This window comes from Strongylocentrotus purpuratus, unplaced genomic scaffold, assembly GCF_000002235.5.
Source record: "Strongylocentrotus purpuratus isolate Spur 01 unplaced genomic scaffold, Spur_5.0 spur5_scaffold_11, whole genome shotgun sequence".
In the NCBI taxonomy this organism is placed as follows: Eukaryota; Metazoa; Echinodermata; class Echinoidea; order Camarodonta; family Strongylocentrotidae; genus Strongylocentrotus; species Strongylocentrotus purpuratus.
In genome coordinates this window covers 31,275,702-31,303,251 of record NW_022145596.1, presented here as the reverse complement: position 1 = coordinate 31,303,251, position 27,550 = coordinate 31,275,702, and the positions used below count along the sequence as shown (strand labels likewise).

The window sequence follows — 27,550 nt, the reverse complement described above, 5'->3', positions numbered from 1 at the left end:
TTGATGTATTTCTGTTTATTGGGATCCGTTACTTTATATTTAAAGAAGAGTCGGTTTTTCCGATTTATACAGCGTAAGAGTAGCATAGTAATCCATGGAGCGGGTGGTACTTTTTTGTAGCTTGTACGTGCTGAGCGACTTTGTAAAGGGATATATCTGTCGTAATAATGAGTGAATTAGCGTAAAAATAAGTGTGTGCTTTGATTGGGTGAACAATTCGTGTTTTCTAAATGGGTAGAAATGAAAATACAGGAAAGTGGTCACTGACATCAGCTATTATAATACCAGAACAAGTATTAATGTTTATATTTTAGTAGATATTATCGACGAGTGAGGCGGAAGAGTCAGTAACACGTGTAGGAATGATTGCGTTAACATTTTGTCGAGAAAATGTTGGCATTGCTGTTTATGGTCTGCATTCAGCAAGTTTATATTAAAATCTCCCAAATAATACAATTGTTATTGTTAAGTTTATTGGAAGAAAGTACCGCATTTAAGGATGTTACAAATTCTTCGTAATTTGAGTTGGGAGGTCTGTAAACAACTCCAGCAATAATGTTCTTTTTTTAGGTAATTTGATTTCAATAAAGACGGACTCGAGAGCATCCGTCATATAATTAAATTGCGGTATTAGTAGGGCGATCACACTGCCTGTGCACACAGTCTTCCCCGCGAACACACACACACACACACAACAGCAGTCATTTGGTAGAAATAGCAAAATTTTTAAATGTATTTAAAAAAAACTAAACAATATTTTAAATGTTTTAGTTCACATATATTTCAAGCATACCTTTAATTACAATTCTGTGTAGATTCATTGTTATAAGCATGTGGGAAATATGTTAAATGATTTAATTAGAATATTGTCTTTTCAGCCATTGTGTGACATGGCCCGTTGATCGCCCATTGACTCGCGCTGCTATTCTGCGTGGTGAAAATGCACCTCAATGTATAAAACTCCCCTACAAAAAATGCAATATCCTCATGTGTTTCGCTAATTGAATCAATTTGTTGTTTAGACTTAAGGTAGCCACAACTGTACTGCGGTCACCAAATTTTGTTTTTTTCTGAAAGTCAGTCCCTGTGGAATGTTATGGCCTGTTGAATGGCTCCTGAGAAAATCGTCATAAATCCTCAAATCTGACATTTTTTAAAAAGAAAAATATATTGTGATGTAGCTGAAAGTCTGCAAATTCTTATCATTTGATCGGTTTGATCTGAATAATTTGTGAAACACATGAGGAAATAGCTGTGACGGTGATCCAAGTAATTTCCATCGCCATACTTTATTGGCATTGCAAAAATATTTGGAATTTAATGTTAATATTTGGTGTAAATATGATCTATAAATATATGATTTAAAAAATGCCAACAAAATGAACAGTTTGACTTTCCTATATGTAAAATTAGCCGAAATGACCTAATTTGCATATTTGATGAATATTCTTTCTTTTTTTTCTTCAAATAAAACATATTTCCATACCTGTCTGATATACATAGGTTTCACTGATGTATCATGTTCGGTTTTGATTTAATTACATATGCGCATATTAATTAGGCGGACTTAGTTATTTTCACAACTTTTTCATATCTGCAGATTCGCAAAAATGGCAAAAATAACTTATTTTGTTGTTTTCTGTTTTCAAAATGGTAATAGATATATGAATTTTCTTTTTTGTATTTTTTACCACAAAGATGATATTTTAGTGTCTGATAATTTAATTTATTATTTGTGTCCGAGAAAGTGATGAATTAAGTTGTCAACTTTGTCGAATTTTGCCATTTTTGCCAATTTGACCATTTCTGGCAGGTTTTTCGGTAATTTTGCGATTTCAAAAAAATGATATAAAATCACAACGCATTGACCGATTTCAATTCTATTTTTTTGTTTTTTGAAGCTTTCATATAAAGCTTGATCATTTACAATCATCAAATAACATGTGTTTGTTGTACTTATGTTTGGTGCGCTATACCTAGTATTAGATCAGAGTTAAAATGATTTGAGATATATGTCGCGACACCGCAAATTTTTTTTCTTCTGTTTTGATTAATTAGTTTATATTCATGTATGTTATAATATTAGTGAGGGTCATTACGCAACCATGTCTCTGTTAAGCCTATCACTGAATTTGGAGAATGATGAGTAATTAAAAGTTGGTGTAGCTGAAAAAATTCAGTATCGAAAACTCATTTTCTTTCGTACATCTGATGTATTAAATTGATTAACAGTTAAACATTTCGACGAGGACAACGTGGTTACAGATTCAATTGGATCAATATGAAACAAGTATTCCGGTGTATTATTATTGAGTTCATCAGCAATTTCAGTTTCAAATTCTTCAGCACTTCTCGTAGACTGATCGTCTGTACTGATACGGAAGAGGTTAAAAGCTGGATTTGTGTATATGTGCAGGTACTGGCAGAGTTAAATGAGGAAGTCGTCATCCTGCATGAAATTAAAGGGAACAATGCTCATATCAGCCATATTTATATATTGAAGTCATTTTGTGCGTCGGCACGATTAATAGTGAGTGGCTCTTGCACAAGTGAGTATGCGAAACACTTACAGCGCGAGAATCGCGCTCTCTAGGGGGATGGGTGCAGTCCCTTATGAAGCGCGGAAGCTTTGACGTTTCATTAAATTATTAGAGAAAGGATGCGATTCGTTGTACCGTTCTCGACTCTTAATCCTTGTCTGAATTTTCAAAAATGTTTCTTTGTCTGCTCCTTTTTCTCCCTACGTCCTTTTTTTTTCTTCTCTAGTCTCTCTCTTTTCACGCCTGCCTTCATGCCTCAACTTTGATAGAGGCATCAGCATCGGGCTTTAATATTTCGGGAGTTTGGTGTATAAGCAGTCTACAGGCATACACCTTCAACCCGATCTCATGTACTCAGCTACCGTGAATGAGGTCTAATTATGTTTGGAGGAACAATAACCGGAAAGCTAAATTTTATTTCCGCCAAACCAGGCGCTTGTCTGCAATAAACACATTGGTTCTGCCAATCAAAACGATTGCTCCCGACCGACATTGAACCGAAATGTATTCCAAGTATAAATAGTGCCATTCATGAAAAGTGTCACTCGTCTAAATTCCGGCCAGTAGTACGTTCACTGCAATCACTAGTAAGAAGAAGAAAAAAGGGTAGAAGAAGAAGAAGAAGAATTAGAAGAAGAATAAGAAGAAAGAAGAGGAGGACGAACAAGAAGAATTAGAAGAAGAAGAAGAAGAAGAAGAAGAAGAAGAAAAAGTAGAAGAAGAAGAAAAAGAAAAAGAAAAAGAAAAAGAAAAAGAAGAAGAAGAAGAAGAAGTGGAAGAAGAATAGGAGAAGGAGGAGAAGGGGGAGAAGGAGGAGGAGGAGGAAGCATACTCCACCAATAGCTAAATCTAGTTTACCCTATTCGGGGAGCAAAGTGTTTTTTCTACTCTTCTGATACATGTGCGTGGTAGGATAGCTATTACGAAAAATATGCACAATGATCACGGTTGTACATTTAGAAATAGACTTTACAGAGCTCAGCTCCCAAAAAATACAAGTACCTGCTGGCCTGCAACGTGATCTAAATTCAGCTGGCCATTCCCTGATCGAACAGTCATATCAGATATGAAACTAATATCACACCTTAAACTTTATCCTTGATCCAGATTTGATTCAAGTTAAAGGTAATATTCAGAAATACTATGAACATGATTTCCTTTATTTAATTGTATAAAAAGGAGTTTATTAGGTCAGAGAAATCAGACTGAAAAAGTATGAAACATAATTATTGTCACCGATTGTGTTATAAACAGAGAGTTGTTTATTTTTTTATTTCGTAAGTTTATGTGCACTGCTGAAGGAATATACCTTTGTATTTTTTAGTTGAAACTTTGGGATATATAGTTGTCATATACAGAAAGTATGATGATGATCCTGAAGGGGATTAGTGATTCAAAAGTAGTCGGTGGATGAAGAAATGTTAGAACACTCCATGACTAAAATCATGGGATAAATTTGGCGTAAAGTCTCTTGAGCCCCAATTACTTAAATACTTTTTATCTTCTTTTTCCTCTTCTTTAGTTCAGGCATGACGTATTTTTTCTTCTAGTTTTGTTATTGTTTAGTACTGTGAGTTTTGAGTGGATTCTGCACAGAAAGTGAAAGGAAATTGATTCTTTGTATTTTTCCTGTCTGTTTAGAAAGTGTCTAACAGGAAGTTCACCGTGTAGTAGAGCTGGTTGACCTCAGGCTAAACAGAAGTCGAATAACATACAGTTGGATGAATATAAATACAATTGTGTTCTTGTCGTACACTCTTCCTGTATAACTTGGTTACGCTATTTATCACAACCTGAAGCTGAACATAGTTTGTCAGGAGTTTTTACCAACTATGGCAGAACTATAAAACTGACTCGTGTAACATGCCTTGATATCCAGCATACTTGTTTAAAAGGACCATTAACGGATTACTTGAAGTAGTCTACAATCACGTACATCCTACGGTGAACTAATCGCCATTCGGTATGCCGTTATCGATACTATTTGCTGTTGTCTGTCTGATCTCTGTGTTGAGTTTTCCCGCCAATTCTGCTGCAAACTCTGGATGGCAGTCGTATCGTTGTGGAGCCCCTAATCCCGTCAAACACGGATCCATGTCAATCATTGGAGAAGGGGCGTATGCTTCCTACTTATGCAACCCCGGCTTTGCATTGTATGGAGCACGAAAGTTGCGTTGCCTAGGCAATGGACAGTGGTCAGAAGAAAGTCCACTATGCGTAGGTAAGATATTCGAATCTATAATATCTGTGTCATATATACAGAGTGTCCCTAAAAAGGAACCCGAAGTTCAATGGGAAAGTACTAAATGATCCTAAATCAAATCTGTTTCGATGTATATATCATTAAAAAGCTTGATTTCTCCTCTTTCATAATTATGACACCAGAAATATCACGCATGACTGATTAAAGACAATTTGAAATGGCGGTGACGGAAACCTTATTGTCCAAAATAATAAATAGCAAATGACTATTTCTATTAGGTCATTAATATCATTAAAGAAAAGAAAACTTGGTATGATATATATATATGTGTGTTTTAAAGGGGGATACACATCATTTAAAAGCTCATATAGTCAAATTCATCATTTGATACCGTAATTATGATGGAAGGATCATATATGACTGAGCAGGCGAAATTCGTAATCTATAAGGTACATGGACAGTTGTTCAGCTAGCTCGTTCATTTCCTGCAACAAATTCGATGCGCATAATCAGTTGCAAATTATGCCGAATGTGCAAGAAATGTGTGATCCTTCCTGATCTCATATGCAAAGGGACAATTTGAGTTTGGAAAATTCATGTATTTTAAACAATTATTAATTTAAAATCATTCCTTATCTTTCAAAAGCACAATTAAACAACAGCCACCCCCCCCCTGATTTTAAACAATTGTGTTTTTGACTACCACTGTGACTTATTGATGGGGTTTTGATGTCATATATAATTAAGAGCAAATCTCGTTTATACATTTACCAACATAATCTGGAATTATTGATTAATTTACCTGAACATTTGGTTTCCCTTTTCAGGGACACCCCTTATTTTGGCCATATTTTCTTGCACGACGTGCTTCATGTCATAAATCAAGAATATTTGATTTGCACCCGGGTTTTATATTTAATGAATCTGTGCGTGTACTTAACGAGGTCCAAATGCACATGGTTTTTATTTTGTTTAGAGAATTGTGTAAAATCATAATGATTATAGTTATATAGATCATGAAAAAAGTTAATATACGGTAACCATATGTGAAATACATTTTTTAAATATAGTAAATACTGGGAAACAGTGGAGTAAGAATAAAGTGTTTTTTCCCTTTACTTCTGTTGTTCATAATTATATCTAACTGATAAAGATAATATGAATAGTGAACGAAGATTATGATTTATTGCTCAGCTATATAACCTAAAGGAAGTATATAGGTGCAGCAAAGCGGAAGAGATGGCGGAAATCACAAGGTGAAGAGACGTAGCTCTTCTTCTCTTTCCTCAGTAAATCGAATCAGACAATTTTACTTTCTTTCGCTGCCTGGCTCAATATCTATTCATTCACCAAGTCTCTTATACTAGCTACCAATCTCACTTATTTTCTCATAATAAATGACTTACAATTTCTAACCTCTCACTTTGATTCTCTTCATGAAGTTTCTCTCAGTAGGGCATACTCCTTCCAAATTTGCATTTTTTTAAACAACGCTCTACATAAGAGCTTCTTCTACATCCTTGGTAGTAATATCCTTAACAGAAAAACAAAAGTAGCCATTAGGATTGGGTCTTTTCATCTTTATAAGATGTAATTTTTTTACACAAATCGGATTTTTTTTTCCGCGCTCGCTTCACTCGCTCGCAAATGAATTTTCAGACCATCACATCCAACTGCAAAATATAATGCTTAAGCAATATATTCTATGATGTATACAAAAAAATATGGAAATCATCACTCATAATGAAATCACAATGTAGGGGTATATACCAATGTCTAAACAATTGTATATTTTCTCCTTGAGATTTCCCTTTTTAGCGGGTGCCTTTTTCAGAAAGTGCCCTTTTTTGTTGGTGCCCCCCACTTTGGAAGTCGTTCCGCCGTACAATTTATATGCATATATACAATAATAAACATTAAAATGAAACATTATAATGTGGTGAGAAAAACAATCAATGTTATTCCCAAAGACAATAAGATTTACATAAAATGTTTCCTCAATCTACTAAAACCAAGATAGAAATTTAAAAAATGAAAAAAATGAAACAAAACATCAACATATAGAATTAAACTAGACAATCCATTACAAAAACAAAAGCAGAAATGGCATTTAAATAAATGTGCAATCCTTACATCGATTATTTCTTAATCAGAACATGATTTATATGCCTAGTGTTTCCCCAAAAATTTTGCAATTGTGTTTACATTGAGTACCGTGTTCAAGATTTTAAATGCTATAAATACACATGTTTCAATTATATGTTTCTCTATGATGTTGATCTTCAGCTCGTGGTTGTAATCCTCTACCCAAGTTCTCTAAAGGGCGAACTTCGATCCGCATGAACGGAGCCGTCGTGGTCTATAAATGCCCACAGGGGAAATGGATCCGGGGTTCTAAGACCATCTTCTGTAATGGCGAACGCTGGAACGACACCGTCCCAACCTGCAAGGGTAACCCGTCCTCTCCAGATCTAGACTTCCTACCGATCTCCAACTGCCCGTTACCACCCAAGGCCCATGGCGCCGTTGCTGTGAAGGGTTTCGAATACGTGACCTACACATGTGTCAACCGTACAGTACCCACGCTTGGTTCAGGAATATTGAGATGTCTTTCTAATGGCGAGTGGGACAGGCAACCTGTGGTCTGTGCAAGTACGTTAAGTTTTTTTATATTCCTTTTTTTACTTATTTCCCGCTTACATCTACTTCACTTTCTACATCGTCGATATAATGAATTGATGATAATGATGGTGATGGTAATAGTCTTCACATAATTATTATAAACGACGATGTAGATGCTGATGGTGATCCTGAAAGAGATTGATGATTTAAAAGTAGTGGGGGCAGTGATGATAATGATGATGATGGATGTTGATGATGGATGTTGTTGTTGTTGATGATGATGATAGAGATTATGATGTTGATGAAGGCGCGGTCGAAACGACGATTCTGATGACTTTAAAGGCAGGCTTTACTACTTCAGCCAAAAGGGATTAGACCACACAGCGAGCCAGCAAGGTTACTGTGACAGCTGGCTATCTCATTAACTCAGCTCTCATTTAACATAAGAAAAAGAGGATCATGGGGGACCAACAGGCACCGATTGGGGAAGTTTTCTAAATAGAGGGAGCAAGTAGCTACAAGTAGGACAGTGTGCCTTTAAAGACCTATCTCGACTATTTAAATCTAGGACCAGGATGCTCCCGCCTCACTGAGCCAACCAATGGACTCATCATCGAGAAGTTCGGCCTTTCTGTGGCGGAATTCCAATGCTTCCTCAACTTTCACCTCCTCGGCTCCCCCGTCTTGTTCTGTGACGGTCGGCGATGGAACGGAACCATTCCCTCCTGCGTCCAAGAACTCCCGCCTGACCCCTCACCACCTTACTCTGGTCCCGAGGATGGACCCTTGCAAGAGTTTACCGTCCAGGACGGCACGAGCTGTGGTCAGTCACGAACCATCAGGCACGGACAACCCAGCTACTCTACAGAGTTGGATGACCGGGGTAACACGTACTGGGCTGTGGAATATCTGTGTGATCCTGGCTATCGGGTGCTTAGGAATGATAGACTGTTTTGTTCTGCTGGTGTCTGGATCGGTGAAGAGCCTCAATGTGTTGGTAGGTATAACATCCCAATGATCTTTTCCAATATTTGGCTTTGAATAGGTCCGTGGAGATTTAAGACATATATCGCACTCTTTATAACAGTATCGTGTACAAACATATTTCGATTTGTAGGGGACGTAACGAGAAGAGAAATAAGGCAAATCTTTCACTGCAAAATAGAGAGAAAGAAGTTCAGATTGAGAAAGATAGGGGTAGAGAGAGAGGGAGTCTGTGCCGAGTCTGTGATAGGGGGATGTGGGTGTGTATGTGCTTTAGTATATGAACTTGATGAGTTTGCTACGTGAGAAAGCACAGTCAGAGTAACAAGAGATTGAGGTAGAGGGAAAGGCTATATTGCAATGTGTGGAACAGACAAAACACATAGCAAGCAAGTGACTTTCTGCCAAACAAATGCGTTTCCCCTAACATTAATATAACAATTATAAGTACGTGTATACTGAGCTGAACGTAATTGTACGTCATTTAATTAAAGTAAAAACAAACGCAGTATATGATTAGATTTACAATGGTGTTTTAGTAACAGACTTTGCTTTGACATCATAAACAAAATATGACTTTTAAAAAGGTTGAGTAACTTAATGATTTATCTTATTGCTTGGAATAATCCTCTTCGTCCAGCTTTCTGTGGCATTAATAATGGGGGTTGTTCACACAACTGCCTTAGTATCAACGGGCGTGCAACTTGTACATGTAGACCAGGATATAGACTTCACATCAATGGGAGGAGCTGTAATGGTGAGTGTAGACGAGACACTGGGCCGTGTATACATTTAAGTCTTTGAATTCTTTTTTTAAACTGGAGAACGCATAAAGACTGAAATTGAAATTGACGTTGACATTGTAATAACTATCTTTTCATTTTACTGTCTGCAAGCTATTTAAATGTGATATTTTGATGGTCAAGTTTGATTTGTTAAATGTTTTAATTTGACTTTTCTATATTTAAGCATGATGTCTACATTATCGATATTCATATTAAGAAAATCTTCATTCAAAATTCGTCATCACTGTTCACAAAGTATCAATGGCTATATCGTAGAAGTGTAGTGGTCTGGTGGATACGTCTTACTGTGAATCACACGGTTAGCGATCTGAGTCCCGCCGCGGCGCTGATGTCCTTTGGCTAGATATTAATCTACATTTTCCAACCTCCACCCAGGTGTAGTAAATTGGTACCCGGTAGAAAATAATTCCTCTAGTGCTTTATCGCCGTATCACTTTAGCTCGGGTAAAGCCAGTGTATAATAATATGAGTACAGACCCCTCGTCGAGAACAGTATTAATATTGATGAGGCTATCTTGGGTAAACAAGACATATCATTTATACTATATTTTATTATTATTATTATCATGATAACTATTATTATCATTATTATTACTTCCTAGATGTGAATGAGTGCGCTCCAAACAGTGGACGTGGACCATGCTCTGAATCCTGCAGTAATCTGGAAGGTGGATACGAATGTAGGTGCCAGAGAGGATACAGACTCAACGTCGATGGGCATTCATGCTCATGTGAGTTATTTCGTTATTAACTTTGTAATACTCGTGTATTGAGAGTGAGGGTGGCGAGTCTAAATACTTGTGTAATGAGAGTGGGGTTGACGGGTCTAATACTTGTGTTATGAGAGACAGTGTGACGATTCTAATACTTGTATTATGGGTGACGAGTCTAATATTTGTGCATTGAGAGTGAGGGTGGTGAGTCTAAAAACTTGTGTAATGAGAGAGAGGTTGATGGTTTTAATACTTGAATTGTGAGAGGCAATGTGACGAGTCTAATACTTTTGTTATGAGGCGGAGGGTGACGAGTATAATAATTTTGTTATGAGAGGGAGGATGACGAGTCTAGTACTTGTGTTATGAGACGGAGGATGACGAGTCTAGTACTTGTGTTATGAGACGGAGGGTGACGAGTATAATACTTTAGCTTTGAGAGGGTGACGAGTCTAATACTTGTGTTATGAGACGGAGGGTGACGAGTCTAATACTTGTGTTATGCAACGGAGGGTGACGAGTATAACAGTTTTGCTTTGAGAGGGTGACGAGTCTAATACTTGTGTTATGAGACGGAGGGTGACGAGTCTAATACTTGTGTTATGCAACGGAGGGTGACGAGTATAACAGTTTTGCTTTGAGAGAGTGACGAGTCTAATACTTTTGTTATGAGACTGAGGGTGACGAGTCTAATTCTTGTATTATGAGAGGGTGGCTGACGAGTCTAATACTTGTGCTATGAGAGGGAGGGTGACAAGTTTATTACTTTTGTTTTGAGAGGGTGACGAGTCTAATATCTGTTATTTGAGAGGATGACGAGTCTACTAGTTGTATTATGAGATGGATGATGATGAGTCTAGTACTTGTGCTATGAGAGGGAGGGTGACGAGTTTATTACTTTTGTTTTGAGAGGGTGACGAGTCTAATATCTGTTATTTGAGAGGATGACGAGTCTACTAGTTGTATTATGAGATGGATGATGATGAGTCTAGTACTTGTGCTATGAGAGGGTGGCTGACGAGTCTAATACTTGTGCTATGAGAGGGAGGGTGACAAGTTTATTACTTTTGTTTTGAGAGGGTGACGAGTCTAATATATGTTATTTGAGAGGATGACGAGTCTACTAGTTGTATTATGAGATGGATGATGATGAGTCTAGTACTTGTGCTATGAGAAGGAGGGTGACGAGTTTATTACTTTTGTATTAAGAGGGTGGCGATTCTAATATCTGTTTTTTGGGAGGGTGACGAGTCTTATACTTGTGTAATGAGAGGCAGGATGACGAGTGTCATAACACAAGTGTTAGTTAATATTTGTATGAGCTGTAGCAGTACTACTACTACTACTACTAGTAGTAGTAGTAGTAGTAGTAGTATGTATGTATGTATGTATTTATGTATGTATATATATATATTGAATTAGAGTAGTGTTTACAACTAAAAGCTACGTAGTATATATGTATTTTATAATGAGGATGCTTAATCTATATTTGATCTTTACGACTTTAGATCAGCCGACTGATCCGTGTTCTCGCATTCGTTGTGCGTACGGATCATGCGTGTCCGTCAACGGGTCAGCGTCGTGTCAGTGCGCAAGAGGTTTTGTGCTTTCTCGAGACTTACGGACATGCACAGGTATGATTTATACACAGGGAGATTAGATTGGAAAATTTGGAATGTGATAAAAGTAAAATATTGATCCAGTTACTTGTCCATTGTTTCACAAGGAATTTTGGGCGAGAAAAGATTCTATTTTATTCTGCTGTATCTGAACCCCGGATCTGAACAGATACATTGAATATTTACCAATACAACAAGCTCAAGATTTTCTGTGATCTTCGGAATTAGTTATATTTTGGGGTGTGATATTTTGTAAGACGTTAAAATTTTTAACATTCTAGGTATTAAGCCTCGAATATAATATTTGCATTTACCTGTAATTTCTTCTTTTCAAAATTCGCATACATACAAATGAAAATTTTCAGCCGTGCTGAATAAGTTTAATCCTCATGTCTTTTTTAAGTGCCTCGTTACAAATTATTTCAATTACCTGTAAAGATATCACTTTACTTCGATAGTCAGAATACGATTTGCACAAATTAGTTGTTGCTAGGTAGAATAAATAGTATGGGTTGTCATACATAACAACAATTTGCATTCTAACTATTGAAATACAATCATTCGAAAAAGGTGAATGTAGTAATTTTTAACGCGTTAACGGGGCATTTAACAAAGACTTATGCATTAACTTTAACTACATTACACAAATGGTCACATTAACCACAAACGTGGGGTGGGGTTACGATGTATGATGTTCTGGGAAGGTGTATGTGTTTAAGTGTGGTAGGTTAAATCAGTGCCGATATTATGGGCAGGTTTGTTGATTTCTGAGTACATATATTGTTAGTAGATCCCATGGATGCAGACTTGCAGGTAAACGACAATGCCGTCGTACTTTTGGATAGTTGGCGTCGGCACACATTAACATTAGCGAAGATTAAGGTGTGGGTGGTTTCAAATTCCCGAAGAGCAGAGATTTTGCAGAGAACCATGAAGCATAATTTGTGTGTTTTATAACTGAATGAATTCTTGAAATCTATTCATTCATCCATCGCTCTTTGCATTCATTCATTTATCCATTGTTCACCCTCCTTTCCATCCATCTTTTCGTCCATCTTTCCATTCATTTCTCAGACATCGATGAGTGTAAGACAATGAGAGGACGGTGTGAGTTCGAGTGTCGGAACACATACGGTAGTTTCCAGTGTCTTTGCCCTGCAGGCTGGGCCTTGAATGACGGGGGAAGATGTCGAGGTAGGCTTGGGATAAAAACAGGATCCTCATTCCATAATCAGGATTCCAGGGAGGGGTGGTAGGGACGGGCTATCATTCTCAAATTGTCAGTTTCCCAGCAGGCTTATTATCATCAAAACCCGATGGTCATCCAAATGACCGGCTTATTAAACGGTACAGTGGCATAGTCAAATAAAAACACATCGTGGCTGAATCTCAGTTCCTTTCCCCCTATAGAGCGGAGAAGGGGAGGCGGATGAGCACCATGGTCACTACATTAAATACATAGTTAATCCCGTAATGATTATTAGTGATGGTTGGATACAACCGAGACCCAAGGATTTATGTTCCTGATCAAACGGTAGTATATTATCTGTCATCAAATCTCAATGCAGCCTCGATATCATGTTACCTTGGAAACAAAGTAATATGGTACAAAGACTAATTGGATTATACATCCACACAATATGTTACTAGGTGAAAAGACGTTAGAGTACCAAGTCACAGTCGAAATGTTAAAACCAATTTTATTTCCATTTCCTTCTCTTGTTTATATCATATTTGCCAAGTCTTTAAGGAAATATTATCACATACATCAATTCAATTCAATTCACTTCAATTCATTTATTTCCACAAAACTCATAAAAACAGTAAAATACTTTATAACATGCTAATTTAGTATATGTGGAGGGACTAGCAAAGGCCGAATGCCTATCGACGAAGGTTTGCTAATCCCCAGTGAGATTAAGATAAGTTAATAATTAAGCTAAAATAGTATGCACTCATTTAGAACAAAATATGGGACAATGTAAAAAAGCATATTTCGATCGTATTATTCTGACCAAGCATATGATTTTTTTTTAGATTACAGAAAGTAGTAAACGTTCTTCCATTTCCATCCATGCACATTTCTACCATTAATTAAAGTAGTGACTCTAATTTCACAGAATGTGTTATCAATACCTACGTGAGCTCTAATGGTAAGCGGTGCGTGGCATGCCCCGAGAACTCCAGGACTCGTAGCTCTGGTCAGACATCTAGTGTAGCATGCATCTGTGATGAAGGCTTTGAGAAAAACCCAGGAACAAGTTCCTGTGATGGTAAGATAAATATATCATACACTTTGATTAATCTCCTACGCACCCCATATGCATGAAACTATGGTTTTGATTTGTTTTTTAATCGTCGTAGAGTATTTCATACATGAAATCATCATTGCTGCCTAAATGAGAGTCATTTTAATGAATAAAATGTCCATAAGTTATCTAAGTGAATAATATAACTACTAAAAATTACCCAAGTGAATACTATAACTACTAACAATTAATCAGCTTAAATATTGTAGTTTATGGATACATGTTACTCTATTTTCTTTATGAAAAGAGATATATCTTTGTGGATGCACAATTTGTAAAATCCTACTCCGGAAACCACCTAATTTTGTAACTGGATCTAAAACGCCATTTTACTTAACACGTGTATAATAACTGTGTGAAACATCATATACTCGTAATTATTATCCGACTTCACCTGCATATACCAAATTTACTTGGATTTACTTGGATTTAGAGACGTAAAGCTTAGCTTATTTCCCCCCCCCCCCCCGTCACGTCGGGTAGTTTCAGATAGGGTGAAAACTTCAGTGGATGAGTTTTCAAGTGCCTCTCAAAAACAGATTTGAACATGTTAACACTAGTGGCAGAAAATGCGTCCTCTAGTAAAGCATTCCAATTATTTATGCTTCATACTTGATAAACACTTTCCAAAGATGTATATATATATATATATATATATATATATATATATCTTTGTGTTCTATGTGTTATATGGAATATATACCCCATACATTTACCCAAAGTATTTCAGCATAATATCCTTCCACCTTATTAGATATCAATGAATGTACCACACGTAACGGAGGATGCCAGCATTTATGTCAGAATACGGACGGATCATACTTCTGTAAATGCAGGCCTGGTTATGCGTTAGATACTACGGATCAACATTCATGTATAGGTAAGCTAATAAATGCTACATACAATTAGGGATAAATTGAATGTTGCTAGATAAAGGGCCGTATATATGGGAAGATTATTCGAGGTAGCATGCACTCACCTCCAACTCAACTCATAATTCCACACAAATTGAAATGTTTGAACTTTGACAGACAATTATGATGTACTGTCGATTTTCATTTCTAGTTTCCTGAATTTCAAATAATAATAATAATAATAATAGTGGCTTCTTATATAGCGCACATGTCCGTCACGTTGTGACGCTCCTGGCGCTGCCCCGATTATTACCCTGGCTTTAGCAAGGCAGCCACTGCGGCGCACTAGCATTTCAAGGAATTAATTCCTGCCAGGTACCCATTTACATCACCTGGGTTGAGTGTGGCAAATGTAGATCAATGTCTTGCCAAAGGACATTAGTGCCGCGGCGGGACTCGAACCGCGGACCATAAGATCGACAGTCCGTCGACGTATCCACTCGACCACGACACCTCTACAGGGTATTTAAACAAATAAATAAATAAACTAATTACAAGAATGTTTTTAGTGAGTTCTGATTAAAATATTAACACAGTTGTTGAATTAAATGCAAGAATGTTTCCTTTGCGAGTCACAAAAAACCAAAACGCACTACTCCTTTTGTTAACATGACTTTTGTTCTTTCACTCGATAGCCGATTTGCAAAGAGCTATGGTCGATAAAATGATCAACTTCAGTGATTTACTTTGGCATACATTTCCTATTTAAATCAGTACGGCAGTTGATACTTTTACTTATTTATTTCATTTGTAGATTTGAAAAGATGATTTTTACGTTTAAGATATTACAGCCAACATTCTGACCTTGCTGATGAGTACATTGACATTGAAATAAAGTCAGACAAAGTCTAAGATAATAATAATAATAATAATAATAGTAATAATAATAATAATAATAATAATAATAATAATAATAATAATAATAATAACTTCTGCTTATATAGCGCTTTTTGTAAGAGATTTATATCAAAGCGCTTTACAAAAAAAAAAAATAAACAGAAAACGACAAGAGAACAGTGGTGAAATTATCACACATAAGATACCAAGGTGAGGTAACAATTTAAGAACTAGATAAATATGACTTTTCCATCAGATTGGTTTTTAATTTTGGTCTAAACAAAGTAATATCAGACATACCACACATGAGCTATAAATTATTTGAAATTTATCTTTCTTATGTCATTGATATTGGTTTACAGAGATAGATGAGTGTGCCCTGATGAGCAATGGAGGCTGTCAACATGAATGTAGGAACTCACCCGGAAGTTATTCATGCACATGTATGGAAGGTTATGCAGTCGACCCTTACGATCGGTATCGATGCACAGGTATAATCAACTTTTAAAGTTCATTAAATGTATTGATTTTAATATTCCTTGACTGGACTTTAATTTGAAAGGTAGAAAATTCAAATACCAAATATGGTATGATAATCTTGTGGAAGGTTAGCCTTGTGCTAAACAAGTAATCCAATAAAGTCCATGCACTACTACTGCTCATAATAAATTTCCTTGATTGATTTTATATATTCAATGACTTCAATTTCAACGACTTCAATGGTAGGGTAGAGAGTTCAAACCTCTGCCCAGTACAAAGTAGAGTCGTTTGAAAAGACATTAATCTACGTTTTAATACTATTCTCAATCCTGCTGATAATGTTCGAGCGATGTGCTACATTAGGAGCGACGAACCTATTATGCGAGAAGTGAATATTGTTATTATCATCAACCACAATGTGTCCTTTTGAAAACAACAAACCAAAAACTGACTGCTTTCAATTGAATACCTCATCATTGCTGTAGACGACCATGTAAGAGATGTTTATACAATTCGTTTTTGTTCAAGAATGAACGTGCAAAACATGATTCAAAGTACTTTTTTTAACGACACAGTTCGCACGCATCATCGGGTTGAGCGAAGTTTTGCTCTCATATGATATATAACGAAAGCATAACAGTGCAACCGAAAAGACAATATATACGACATGATCTCGGACCTTGACAATAGTATAGTTTAATTAAGGGTTGAGAATACAAGCAGAGGATACCCTGGAACTTAAAAGTTTTTTTTTTTTGTTGCTTCAAATATAAATTACACTGACTTAAAATTTGTAATTCATCTGTCGATCGTGAAAATATTTCTTTTCTTTGATAGATGTGGATGAATGTTCCTTTGATAGCTCCAGATGCGAGCAAGTTTGCATCAATACTGACGGCGGGTTTTACTGCGAATGTAACTCTGGATTCACACTCAATGCTGACGTTAGAACATGTATAGGTAAGACATTCGAAAACCCGACTATGATGACTATGGGCGATTTTTAGGAGTAGCAACAGATTCTGGGGGTTGAACCGCGGAGAAAGAGGGAGAGAAAACAAATGAGGAGAGAGAGAGAGAGAGAGGTGGTCGGGGAGAGGGAAGAAGAGAGGAGGGAGAGGAAGAGAGATAGGGAGAGAGAAAGAGAGTTAACATTTTGTCTAACGTAACATATTAGATATCGCACAGTGATGATACAAAATGAAATGTATTTTTTAATATCAAGTTTATTTTTGTATCAATAGTTTGAGTTTCATATATATTTTCGCAAAAGACTTAAATACATAACTGAAAATTATCATTTATTCCCATTTAGTTCAGACTATGATTAAAATAAATATTTGTAAGACATACACGTGTGCTATCTACAAGTAAATGTCGTCAATAGAAAGTATAGTATGCATCTGACTCATTAACAATTTCATATGCTTTTAAAAATATAAAAATACACACTTTTGATGGCAGCTGATGTGTGCCCGCCCCTGCCATCACCAGACAATGGTCTGATCAACAGATCTTGTAGCATCGGACTAGGTGGAGAGCGTTTGCGAGGTAAGTATGATCTTTCCTTTTGAAAAGGGTGAATAAACATTGTATCTTTCCAAATCAATAATTTGTTATTTTATTATTTGGTAAAAAATGGTGCAAAATAAAATGTATCGTCTCTTCGGCATTATTTTCATTTGCAAAACGATAAAGATGAAATTAACTAACCTCATTACATGTTATCAAAGCTCACGTTTACATTATTTCAGCTAAATATAATAGAACGTCAGGAGTGGCAATGTGTCTGACATGATTGCTATATCCACTAGTATTGAATCATGGTTGAATATCACTGTAGTATGCAACATACTACAACTATTATGCCACTAATTATCCAACCTAGGCGGATGAATGAAGCCTGCATGTGTTATGTGTCAACGTGCCCCTCCCCTGTTCCATAGATGCAGGCCGGGTTACAGTGAAACACACTCCGTCCCTCGGATAGGACGTTAAATGGAGGCCACAAGTTGAGGAGAGTCACCACTTTTGCGCGTTAAGAACCCACTGCACTTTTTGTTTAAGATTAGGGGGAAACCCCGGTGTTGTGGTCCACCTGCACACCCAATTATTTATACCGGGAGGAGAGACCCGAGGGTCATAGTGATTCAGTTCACTTTTGCCTCCCAGGCACAGGTGACACCAAATACTAATAATAGTTGTAACCATATTCCATCTATTCAAATATATCTAGACACGCTGGGTTTAAGAGGATTGTCCTAGCTTAGTAAATGCAGAGCCAAGTAAACTAATTAACCAAGTCAGTGGTGCATGGAGGGGGTGAAACCAAGAAAAGGGAGGGGTAGGGATTGTGGAAAGGGAAAAGAAAAGGCAAAAGGGAAGATCTCCCGCTCGGTCGCTCTGTCCCCTCGTATTTCATCCATTAGTCTCAGTACTAATGCTCTCTTAGTGACTTCTTGCTGCGCTTTATCTGAACACACCCTATTCATATTTTTTTCTTCAATATCCTTCCTCCATCATCTTTCTATTCGTATGTTTCGAGCCGGAAGAGCATTAGCTCATACTTTAACACAAGTTTAATGCCTTCTGGCTCTGAACAGACGCTTTGTTTCTTCCAAATAGTTGGATCGACGTGTGTCTATGAGTGTGATGTTGGATTCGGATTGAAAGGAGACACGGAACGGTCATGCTTATCGGGTGGTCAGTGGTCTGGTGTTACTCCTATGTGTGTCAGTAAGTTAACGAATTCAACAAGTGGCGTCAAATATAATTATATATATTTATATACACTTAGCAACAAAAGTGGACACTATTTATAATTAAGATTTTCAAATAAATATTTGATATAAACTTATCTTTCATATAAACATAAACATACATTCATACTCTTTAAGCTGATATGCAATTGGAATCATACCATTCACGTAAGAAGGAGAGTGGCCATTTATTTAACGGTGAATGAGTCTCTAAAAGAAAATTGCAAAAATGGGGCATCTGGCCATTCAAATGATTATAAGCATATCCATTTTGAACAGTCAAATACAAAATAACGAAGAGAAAAAAAAATCAATCACAAGAAATACGAAAGTAGGGGCATCTCCACCGTGCATGCCTGAGACTACAGTTTGAAATCCAGATCTTAATTCTCCTTATTGTTTTTCATTGTTTGCTTTCATTGCTGAGCGAGACTGTCTTACATATACACATGTTCATTAAGATATAAATGGCTACTTGATTTTTTCTATTTTCTTAATCAAGCGTGAAAGTTTTAGACTCGATTTTAATTGATGTTGGTAGAGTGGTAATCTTCTTTTAATTTGATGTTTTGTTATATTTTATTGACGGCTAGCTTGTGCGAAACTTTTGAACAATACGAGTGTCCAGAGATTTTCTCACGTTGCTTGAAGAACAAATATATTGGAAAATACATGCTCTCCATGAATATTTTGCACATCTGATTCAATGTTTCCTCACCTTCCATTAAAACAAAAATTCCGCGCTACGCCACTTTTACCACCAACCAAAAATTAAATTGAAGATATATGCGTATTCCTCATTATTCCTGACAGGGATACAGTGTCCAACGCTCTCGGCGCCAGAGCATGGTAGAACGACGCCAGAGGTTTGCCGGCAAGGGCCCATGGCATCCGGGTCGACGTGTCGATTCAAGTGTACTAGTGGGTATAACCTGCTGGGACGTGCTACCCTGAGGTGCAACAAGAAAGGGGTGTGGTCGAACAGGGCCCCCATCTGCTCAAGAGGTGAGATCAAATTAAAGCAAGATGATTTCACGTAGTTTCGAATGTTTCGGAAAGGACTTATACTAAGTAAGATTGATTTTAAATCGTTTATTCCATTTCTAACGTTACATAGTGGTGTAGTGGCTCATTCATTTGACTCTCAGTCCAAGGGTTGAGGGTTCGAATCCAAACATGGGACTAACGATTTTGACAAAATATAAATCCACATGTGCCACTCACCACCCATCAGGCAACTACTGGGGTAATAATAATTGTATAGGGCCTCAGAAGAACATCATTAATGCTGATGAGGCTTCCTTGAGTAAACAACTATACTATTATTATTAATATTATTATAATAATAATTATTATTATTATTATTATTATTGTTATTGTTATCATTGTTATAATTATTATCAATGGGCGAATAGTCAAGATCTAGAGATCTTTAATCTTAATCCCAACCAGGCTCTGATAAGTTTTTGTATTTTGTACGCTTATAAGAAACAGGGGCGGATCTAGCTTTTTGCCAAGGGGGGGGGGGGTTTGACCCAGTGGTGGATCCAGGATTTTCCACAAATCGTGCCGTTTTACTGTTTTACTTTTTTTCTTTCTTTTTCCCACTTTTTTCCCTCCCCCTCCCCTTTTCCCTTGTTTTCCTCACTTGGTCGCCCAAGGGGGGGGGGGGGGGGGTTGACTGCCAACCCCCCCTAGATCCGCCCCTGAGTAACTGTTATTACTCTATGTGTTCCTTTTTTAAATGCTTTTTCTTCTTCATAGTTTATCATACACAGTCATGCACGTTTTATGTATTGAATTTTGTTTTGGTGAGTGATAAACGAATCTTGAATATTGAATCTGCAACCAAGATGCCCTAATACGATGTCCTGATGACGTCACGACCCGGTTACCACGTGGTGCATCTGAGATGGTCATCGACCTTCCCGATCCCGACCATCTTCTGGACATGGTCAATACCACCCATTCATTGACTGATCAGTTGTTTGGTGCTGGTCAAACAATGGTCACGTTTACAGCCTACACGATTGACCTCAATACTCAAGTGTCCTGCACAATGACAGTGACTGTCATAGGTAATATTTTTCATTCATATTTGATATTACAGTATCGTCTTTGAAATCAATGGTTTGTGGTGTATTACCCCTCTCCATCATTCTGTTAGGAAAAAAGTCAGTCTCCTGTAATAACTTACAAAATTGATTATATCAGGTCGCCAGAGGCCATGAGCCTGAGCAGCCGAATTGGCTATGGCTAATTAAAAATCAATCAATCTCTTACATATCCCACATCTAATCTAGTGAAACTTATGATCAAACAATTAAAATACTAATAGCTTTGATTAGCATAATATCCCTAAAATAATCCTATATGTTGATAAACGAAGAGACAAGAAGTGTGTTCGCCAGTTATAATATTACCTTTTCCGGAAGTTTTATCAAAATAAGGCAACGATATAAAAGAATGGTTAGTAGGCTTATTTAAAGAGAAAAAAAAACTACATTCGTGTTTTATCATTACAAATTGCAACAATGCACAAGAACTGCCTTGTGTAGCCCGCTTCTGGCGCTTCATGACATCCAATGAAACAAACCCGCCCTTCCACTCACATAGGGAGAAAAAAAGAAGACCCGAATAAAAATATCTCATTTGCATACCCGACGATGGAAACTATAAATTCGTCTTTTCTTCCCTTGAAATTTAATTCAAACAGACAAAGAGTCACCTAGAGTAGTACAGTGTCCACAGACACACACTATAAAGACTGAACAGCAATATGTGACGTCACTTGATGTACCACAACCTATCTTCAGTGACAATGTGGGTGTCACCAACGTTACAAGGACCATAGTGAGTTTACTACATGCTTATACAGTGGGTTTATGAGACGAAATAGCGCACGTGTGTGTATGTGTGTGAGTGTGCGTGTGCGGTGTGCGCGTTTGTGTGTGGGTGTGCGTATGTGTGTAAGATAGAGAGAAAGACAGACATACAGACTGAGAATGAGAAAGAGGGAGGATGTCGGATAAGAGGAAAACAAATAGTGAAATGAGAAAACTATATGAAATAGTTGATGCGTGTGTGTGTTTGTGTGTGTGATAGAGCAAGAGAAAAAGGAGATGGGGGTAGGGATGGGGGAACTATTCAATTAAATCATTACAAAGTCTGATATAAAATTCAAACCATATGAAAATATGCCTGGTTATTATTATGAGCCCAAACCGGGCTTTACTTCAGACGTAAAATGGTTAAACCAACAAACATTGTTGTTTGATAACTCTTATCATTTCCCCTAATGTTTTGTAATTCTTTGTTTGCTTAGGAACCTGCTGGTCTCATCACATTGGGTACATATACGATAAAATATGTTGCATCTGATAGCAATGGTAACACGGCTTCTTGCAGCACATCTGTTACTATACAATGTAAGTTAAGACAAGAGTTATCCTAATATTGTATATCATATGCGAATTTCACATTTTCATTGAAATTACAAATGTATCTAGTAAAGAAACACATAGTTCTCAATGGGAAGTTTACACAGTTCAGGTATTTCCCCAAAAGCAGGTAACAGATGTTATACAAAAGATTTCTGTGGAGTAAATTAAAATGTTTTCATTCTGCTGTAGTTTCTAAATTACGATTGCCTGTCACGTATATTATGTATATTACTTGTGTATACATTGTTTGTATTTTTAGGACCCTCAATGACAGCATTGTTTTCACCTTAAGTCAAGGCTGATGGAAGTTATAACTTATAAGGGTGACTTGCGATCATTAACGGAGCATTTTGGAGTCGTGATGAACTTAATTATTCACTTTTTAAAACATGTAGAATAGTCCAATTTTGTAGTTCTTCGTATTATTTAAATTAGTCTTTTTTATTGTGATTTTTATTTGAGAATGGGTGGTCTGGCTGTGAATTAACTAAATGTATCTGTAACCCGATTGCAAAGATATTCAAGAAGCAATCCTTGGGCAATTCAAATAGCATTGTCTTACATCTTTGAAATGTGCAAACATACCATAATGATGAAAGGATATAGACACTACAATAAGGTACTGAACTTACCCTTGAGTCGGTTTTGTAAAAGCCTTTGCGATTTTGTTCTATTTTCTATTTCTAAAAAAAAGTCTTATTTTATGTATCTGATATTAAAACGCAGCTCTTTCTGAAGATTGCGGGATCCTTGATGGTCCTTTGAACGGCAACCATTTCTGCACACCATGGCTCAATGGACAGATATGTCAGCCCACCTGCTTGCCAGGTTTCTTTTTCTTCGATGGTCCCTTGGCTACACCGACGTACATCTGTGGTCGGGACGGGCGTTGGGACCCAGCGAAAAAAGCGCCAGACTGCACGGCATTCTCATTCGTTGGGAACACGTCAGTGCCGTGTGCACCCGGGAAGGAGATGAAAAGTTATCCTGCCATGGATGGGGTGGCATGCAGTAAGATTGACTTCTATAGTGTACCGAAGCTGTGACATCATAAACATTTTTTTAATAGAATTTAACAATTTGAACTTCATTTTCTGAAAGAGCATAACAAATGATGTCCAAATGTTGAAAACCAATTGAATGTGTTGGCTGAGATATGACCATCCGAATAAATAGATATCAATAGGAAATCACTGTTAATTTGCCCTGGTTCGTAATATTATGAACCAGAAACAGTGATTTCCTATTTAAATAAATTCATTCGGATGGGAACACAACACATTCAATTGGTTTTCAACATGGGGACATTATTTTTATGCTCTTTCGGAAAATGAAGTTCAAATTTGAGAACTCTAAAAACTGTTTTTTGATGACGCACGCTTGACCACTCTATAAACCTAATTCAGTTAAGACGCGGCAAAACCGCATTCACATTTCTGTACTTTATTAACCTTTTAACCTTTATTGCAAGCAGTTGCCATTCATTTACCACTAAAAAATTAAAAAATAAGAAATTAAAAATATTTTAAAATGGGATTTTTTTTTTCTTGCGACAGTTTACCGCGATATATGTGAACAAACCTTTATATTTTTTGTTATTACTCGTAAAGAAATCCCTACAAAACGGAAATGTTGACGACCAGGCCTAAACAAATCTTCAATGTAGCTCTTTCAATCATGCAAACACGATAATCAACACAAGTCCTTTATACAAATTAAAAAGATACTAAAACCAAATCTAAACCCTTTTTAATTTTGGTGCCTTAAGTCAATTTCGATGCGTTCATCTTAGGTAGATGTAAAGCTAGCGTTGATTTAAGTCTGAAAGAGTGCGTCCCCATTAGAAAGTATTCACTGTGACTGATTTATTCCTTTATGGCAGCTTTCTTTTTAATACTATCTTCCTTTACCACTCTCTTTTTCTCCAACTATCTCTCTCTCTCTCTCTTTCCTCCCTCCCTTGCTCTCCCACTCTGTCTCTTCATTTTTCAACTTTCATTTCTCCCTTATTAACTCTGGTATATCCATTTGCCTCTCTTTTTCTATCACTCTCTCTATCTCGTTTTCATTTTCAACTTTCAATTATCCCTTAATTCCATCCACCCCCTCCTCTCTCTCTCTCTCTCTTTCTCCCCCTCCCCCTTCCTCCCCTCTCAATCTTATGTTATTATTGTAATCAAAATAAAAATTAAATCCATTTTTCTTGTCTTCCACGTAGACATGCAATTCTCTCTGATCACAATCACCTCAGTCTTTCACGATTCTTTTCCTATATAAATTTGACAGTGGATTGTCCTCGTGGTATGTACTCATCGGACCTCGGACCTGCCACCCAGCCCATCTGCAAACCATGTCCTCAGGGTCTCTATCAGGATAGGCAGGGTCAAATCTCCTGCCATGTATGTCCTAGCGGTACTACCACCACCTCCACAGGCGCCACCAACGTCAGACAATGCAAAAGTAAGGAAATCGGTTACTTAAATTGTTCGTCTGATTCTAGTAAGTCTACAAGACTTAATTGGGTAATTAACTCTTTGTATGCCACACATATAATCTCCATGCCCCACATTGTATTTATCATGGGATCATGGGAAGATTATTTAACTGTTTCCAGAGCAAAATTATTGATGAATGAATTTAATTTAATTTCTTTCTTTCTCATCAATACAGGTCTCTCGGCACAAGCTATCGAAGCAGAACCACAGCCCTAATCTTAGCTCACTGGGAATCATTAGCACAGGATATGCCTGCCTTTCTTCTAGAGAATTTCATGATATCTACTCATCCCTTCTTCATATTAGTTATGCCTTAACTTAGCAATATCAGCAGATTAACTTTTTCAATTTTGGCAGAGCTCTGTTCTTTCCTTTTTCAAGTGCAAGTGATGCTAAACTGTCCATTCTAAAGGCTTGTTCAGACATGGCACTGTTAAACCTCCTCAAAACACCCTGCTGCATTTGTTTCCAACTGCGCACAACAAAGGACTTGTGCATATTATAAGATAGAGAAATGTGAAGGATATTACACTTTTTAGGCGGTGTCACATAGAAGAATCCCTTGAAAAATCCCTTGAAAAATCCTTTCAAGGGAAAATTTTCTTGCTTCGTTAGAGGATTTTTAATGAGATAGTTGATGACAGACAGCAATAAAGAGGATAACTAAAATCCGGATATTTGGCCTCTGTGTGACATCGCTTTATATCTGAACTAGGCCGTAGGTCAACTTACAAATTTGAATGGTACAGTAACCTGGATGAAGTTCCCCTAATAAAGGTCATTGAGATGTGTCAAATCATCTTATGCTAATGAGTGGAAATGAGTAACTGCTAGGCTCACTCAAGTGATAAATTCACTTTCTTAGTATTTACATGTACTATTAATGCAATTTTGATAATATATGTACTTTATGCAATCAAACAAATAACATATTTTGATATGAAACTTTTGTGGAATGGCATATCTCAATTTTCAATTTTTCAAAGCCACACAAATAATGACACATATTGCTTTGGTGGAAGCACCCTCCCAAAGGGCAATTAAGTGGGAGTAGGTAGAAGGGGGGGGGGGGGAGTGACCATTGTACCAAAGCTCTTATATCAGGGGGCTTTGAAGCCAGTTACATGCAGAACATGAAGTTGGTGGCTACAGTCATAACAAACAAATCTTAGTAACAACAACTTAACAAAAGTATTTCAAATTTTATTTGAGCTATGTTTAACATACTTGTGATGGATATCAAATGCCTAAATGTACAAAGAAATCCAAAACCATTTTACCTTCATTAAGATTGTCCCTTGTACTTTTGCCATCTGTGCTTTTGTTACCATACTATGTAAATTATATCTTGCCTTCTCAAGACTTCATACATATACCGTACAGTAGACATTATAATAACACACTCTGTGGGATGGTGGGGAACCTAGAAGTAATCATAACATTGAAATATGGCTTAAAGATAAATTTGAGTTCTGGTCATGCGATTGCATTATGTAAAAATCAATCAGAAAAGGTTGGTCATCAGCTAGCATATAAGTATTGGTGTGTAATGCAAGGTTCTGGAATCATCAAAATGATAAGAAATTTGGCCCAGTCTTGGTAAAGTTACAAGCACTATACACTAAAAGATGTTTATGGGACTACATAAATATGTGGCATAAAAATCTCTCCTGATTTGTATGTTGTTACATGCCATATTTAGAATATGAAGGCATTTGAAGAGCCATGCTTTTCAGGAAAAATGTTTTATCTGATGTTCTTCCACACTTGCATAATAACAATGGTAACGCTCACAAATTATTTTTCACCTCTTCCCAGAACTAAACCTTCAATCTCTTTAAACACAATAGAATTGAAAGCTCTTTGAGTGGGCAAACTTATAAGAGTTTTTATAGACATACTCTAAACAAACTTTTCACTGTAATGAAGTTTCATGATTGATTAATAAATATTACTTTCCACAAAAGATATTCATGCTTGTTGCCCTTAATATAACTGCCTTAAACTGCTATTGTAAAATAATCCTTTCATCTGATGCTCTTTCTAATCCCAATCTTCTACATTTATAGGTTTTGGCTAATTAACAATTTATAGTTCTTTAAAAGGCACAGGTATTATAGGACATGAGAGGAAGTGGTACTTGAAAAGGTATGTGTTATATTTTTTTTCTGGCATTATTACTAGACCAGTTTGGAGATACCTCATGTCCAAGTGACTGCCAAATATCCAAATATCTTTTACATATGGAGAAGTCCTACTTTGTGCATTTTTAGCAGGGAAAAAAATACTTTACAAATTTCGGGGGCTACTTTTCAAGCTTGCTTGAATGAAAATAATACTCTTTAATTTGTTTGGTATAGAACTCTATGCAATTTTTTTGTGGCTCTTTTATGACTTTCGGGGGCTCTTTTTAGCATTTCAGGGGCTTATTCGCCCAGAGCCCCGTGTATTTTTTCCACTGATTTTTAGAATAATCACTGCCAAAATGATGGAGGTCATTAATGAATAACTTTCCATTTGCCCTCTTGAAAATAGTTTTCCACCTGTGTTCCATAGAATGTGCCATTGATGTATAAAGGAATAATGATTACATAACTTTCATGAACTCACATCCAGCAGTCATCTCAATGGGTTTTACAGTTTATGCAAATGACCTAACCAGAAACTGTCTCTGAACTGGTTTATTCCCCGATACCACAAACAAATTATTTCACTCTAAAATGGTATTTGCACAAAAGAATCTAATACCAATTTTCTTAACTCCTGGAAACATGCAAAACTTGAACCAAAATTATGCAGACAATGCTTGTACATCAGTGATTCTGA

The 27,550-nt window shown here is 36.8% G+C and overlaps 1 protein-coding gene across 1 annotated transcript; it reads left to right on the top strand.

Moving 5' to 3' along the window:
• The first annotated feature begins 4,128 nt into the window (after positions 1–4,128).
• LOC100888149 (signal peptide, CUB and EGF-like domain-containing protein 2) lies at positions 4,129–25,023 on the top strand. Its single transcript, XM_030981156.1, has 20 exons — positions 4,129–4,761; positions 7,030–7,395; positions 7,934–8,362; positions 8,990–9,106; positions 9,758–9,886; positions 11,377–11,502; positions 12,562–12,681; positions 13,608–13,760; positions 14,551–14,676; positions 15,910–16,038; positions 16,865–16,987; positions 17,492–17,578; positions 18,653–18,763; positions 19,600–19,791; positions 20,640–20,864; positions 21,503–21,639; positions 22,112–22,214; positions 22,956–23,240; positions 24,516–24,689; positions 24,900–25,023. The coding sequence occupies exons 1-20, from the start codon at positions 4,506–4,508 to the stop codon at positions 24,938–24,940; spliced, it is 3,429 nt and encodes a 1,142-aa protein (XP_030837016.1). The 5' UTR covers positions 4,129–4,505; the 3' UTR covers positions 24,941–25,023.
• The last annotated feature ends 2,527 nt before the right edge of the window (positions 25,024–27,550 follow it).

Coding starts and splice junctions, on each gene's coding strand:
- LOC100888149 (XM_030981156.1), top strand. CDS start 4,506: ATGCCGTTATCGATACTATTTGCTGTTGTCTGTCTGATCTCTGTGTTG. Junction 11,503..12,561: donor AGACTTACGGACATGCACAG/GTATGATTTATA, acceptor TTCATTTCTCAG/ACATCGATGAGTGTAAGACA. Junction 13,761..14,550: donor AGGAACAAGTTCCTGTGATG/GTAAGATAAATA, acceptor CCACCTTATTAG/ATATCAATGAATGTACCACA.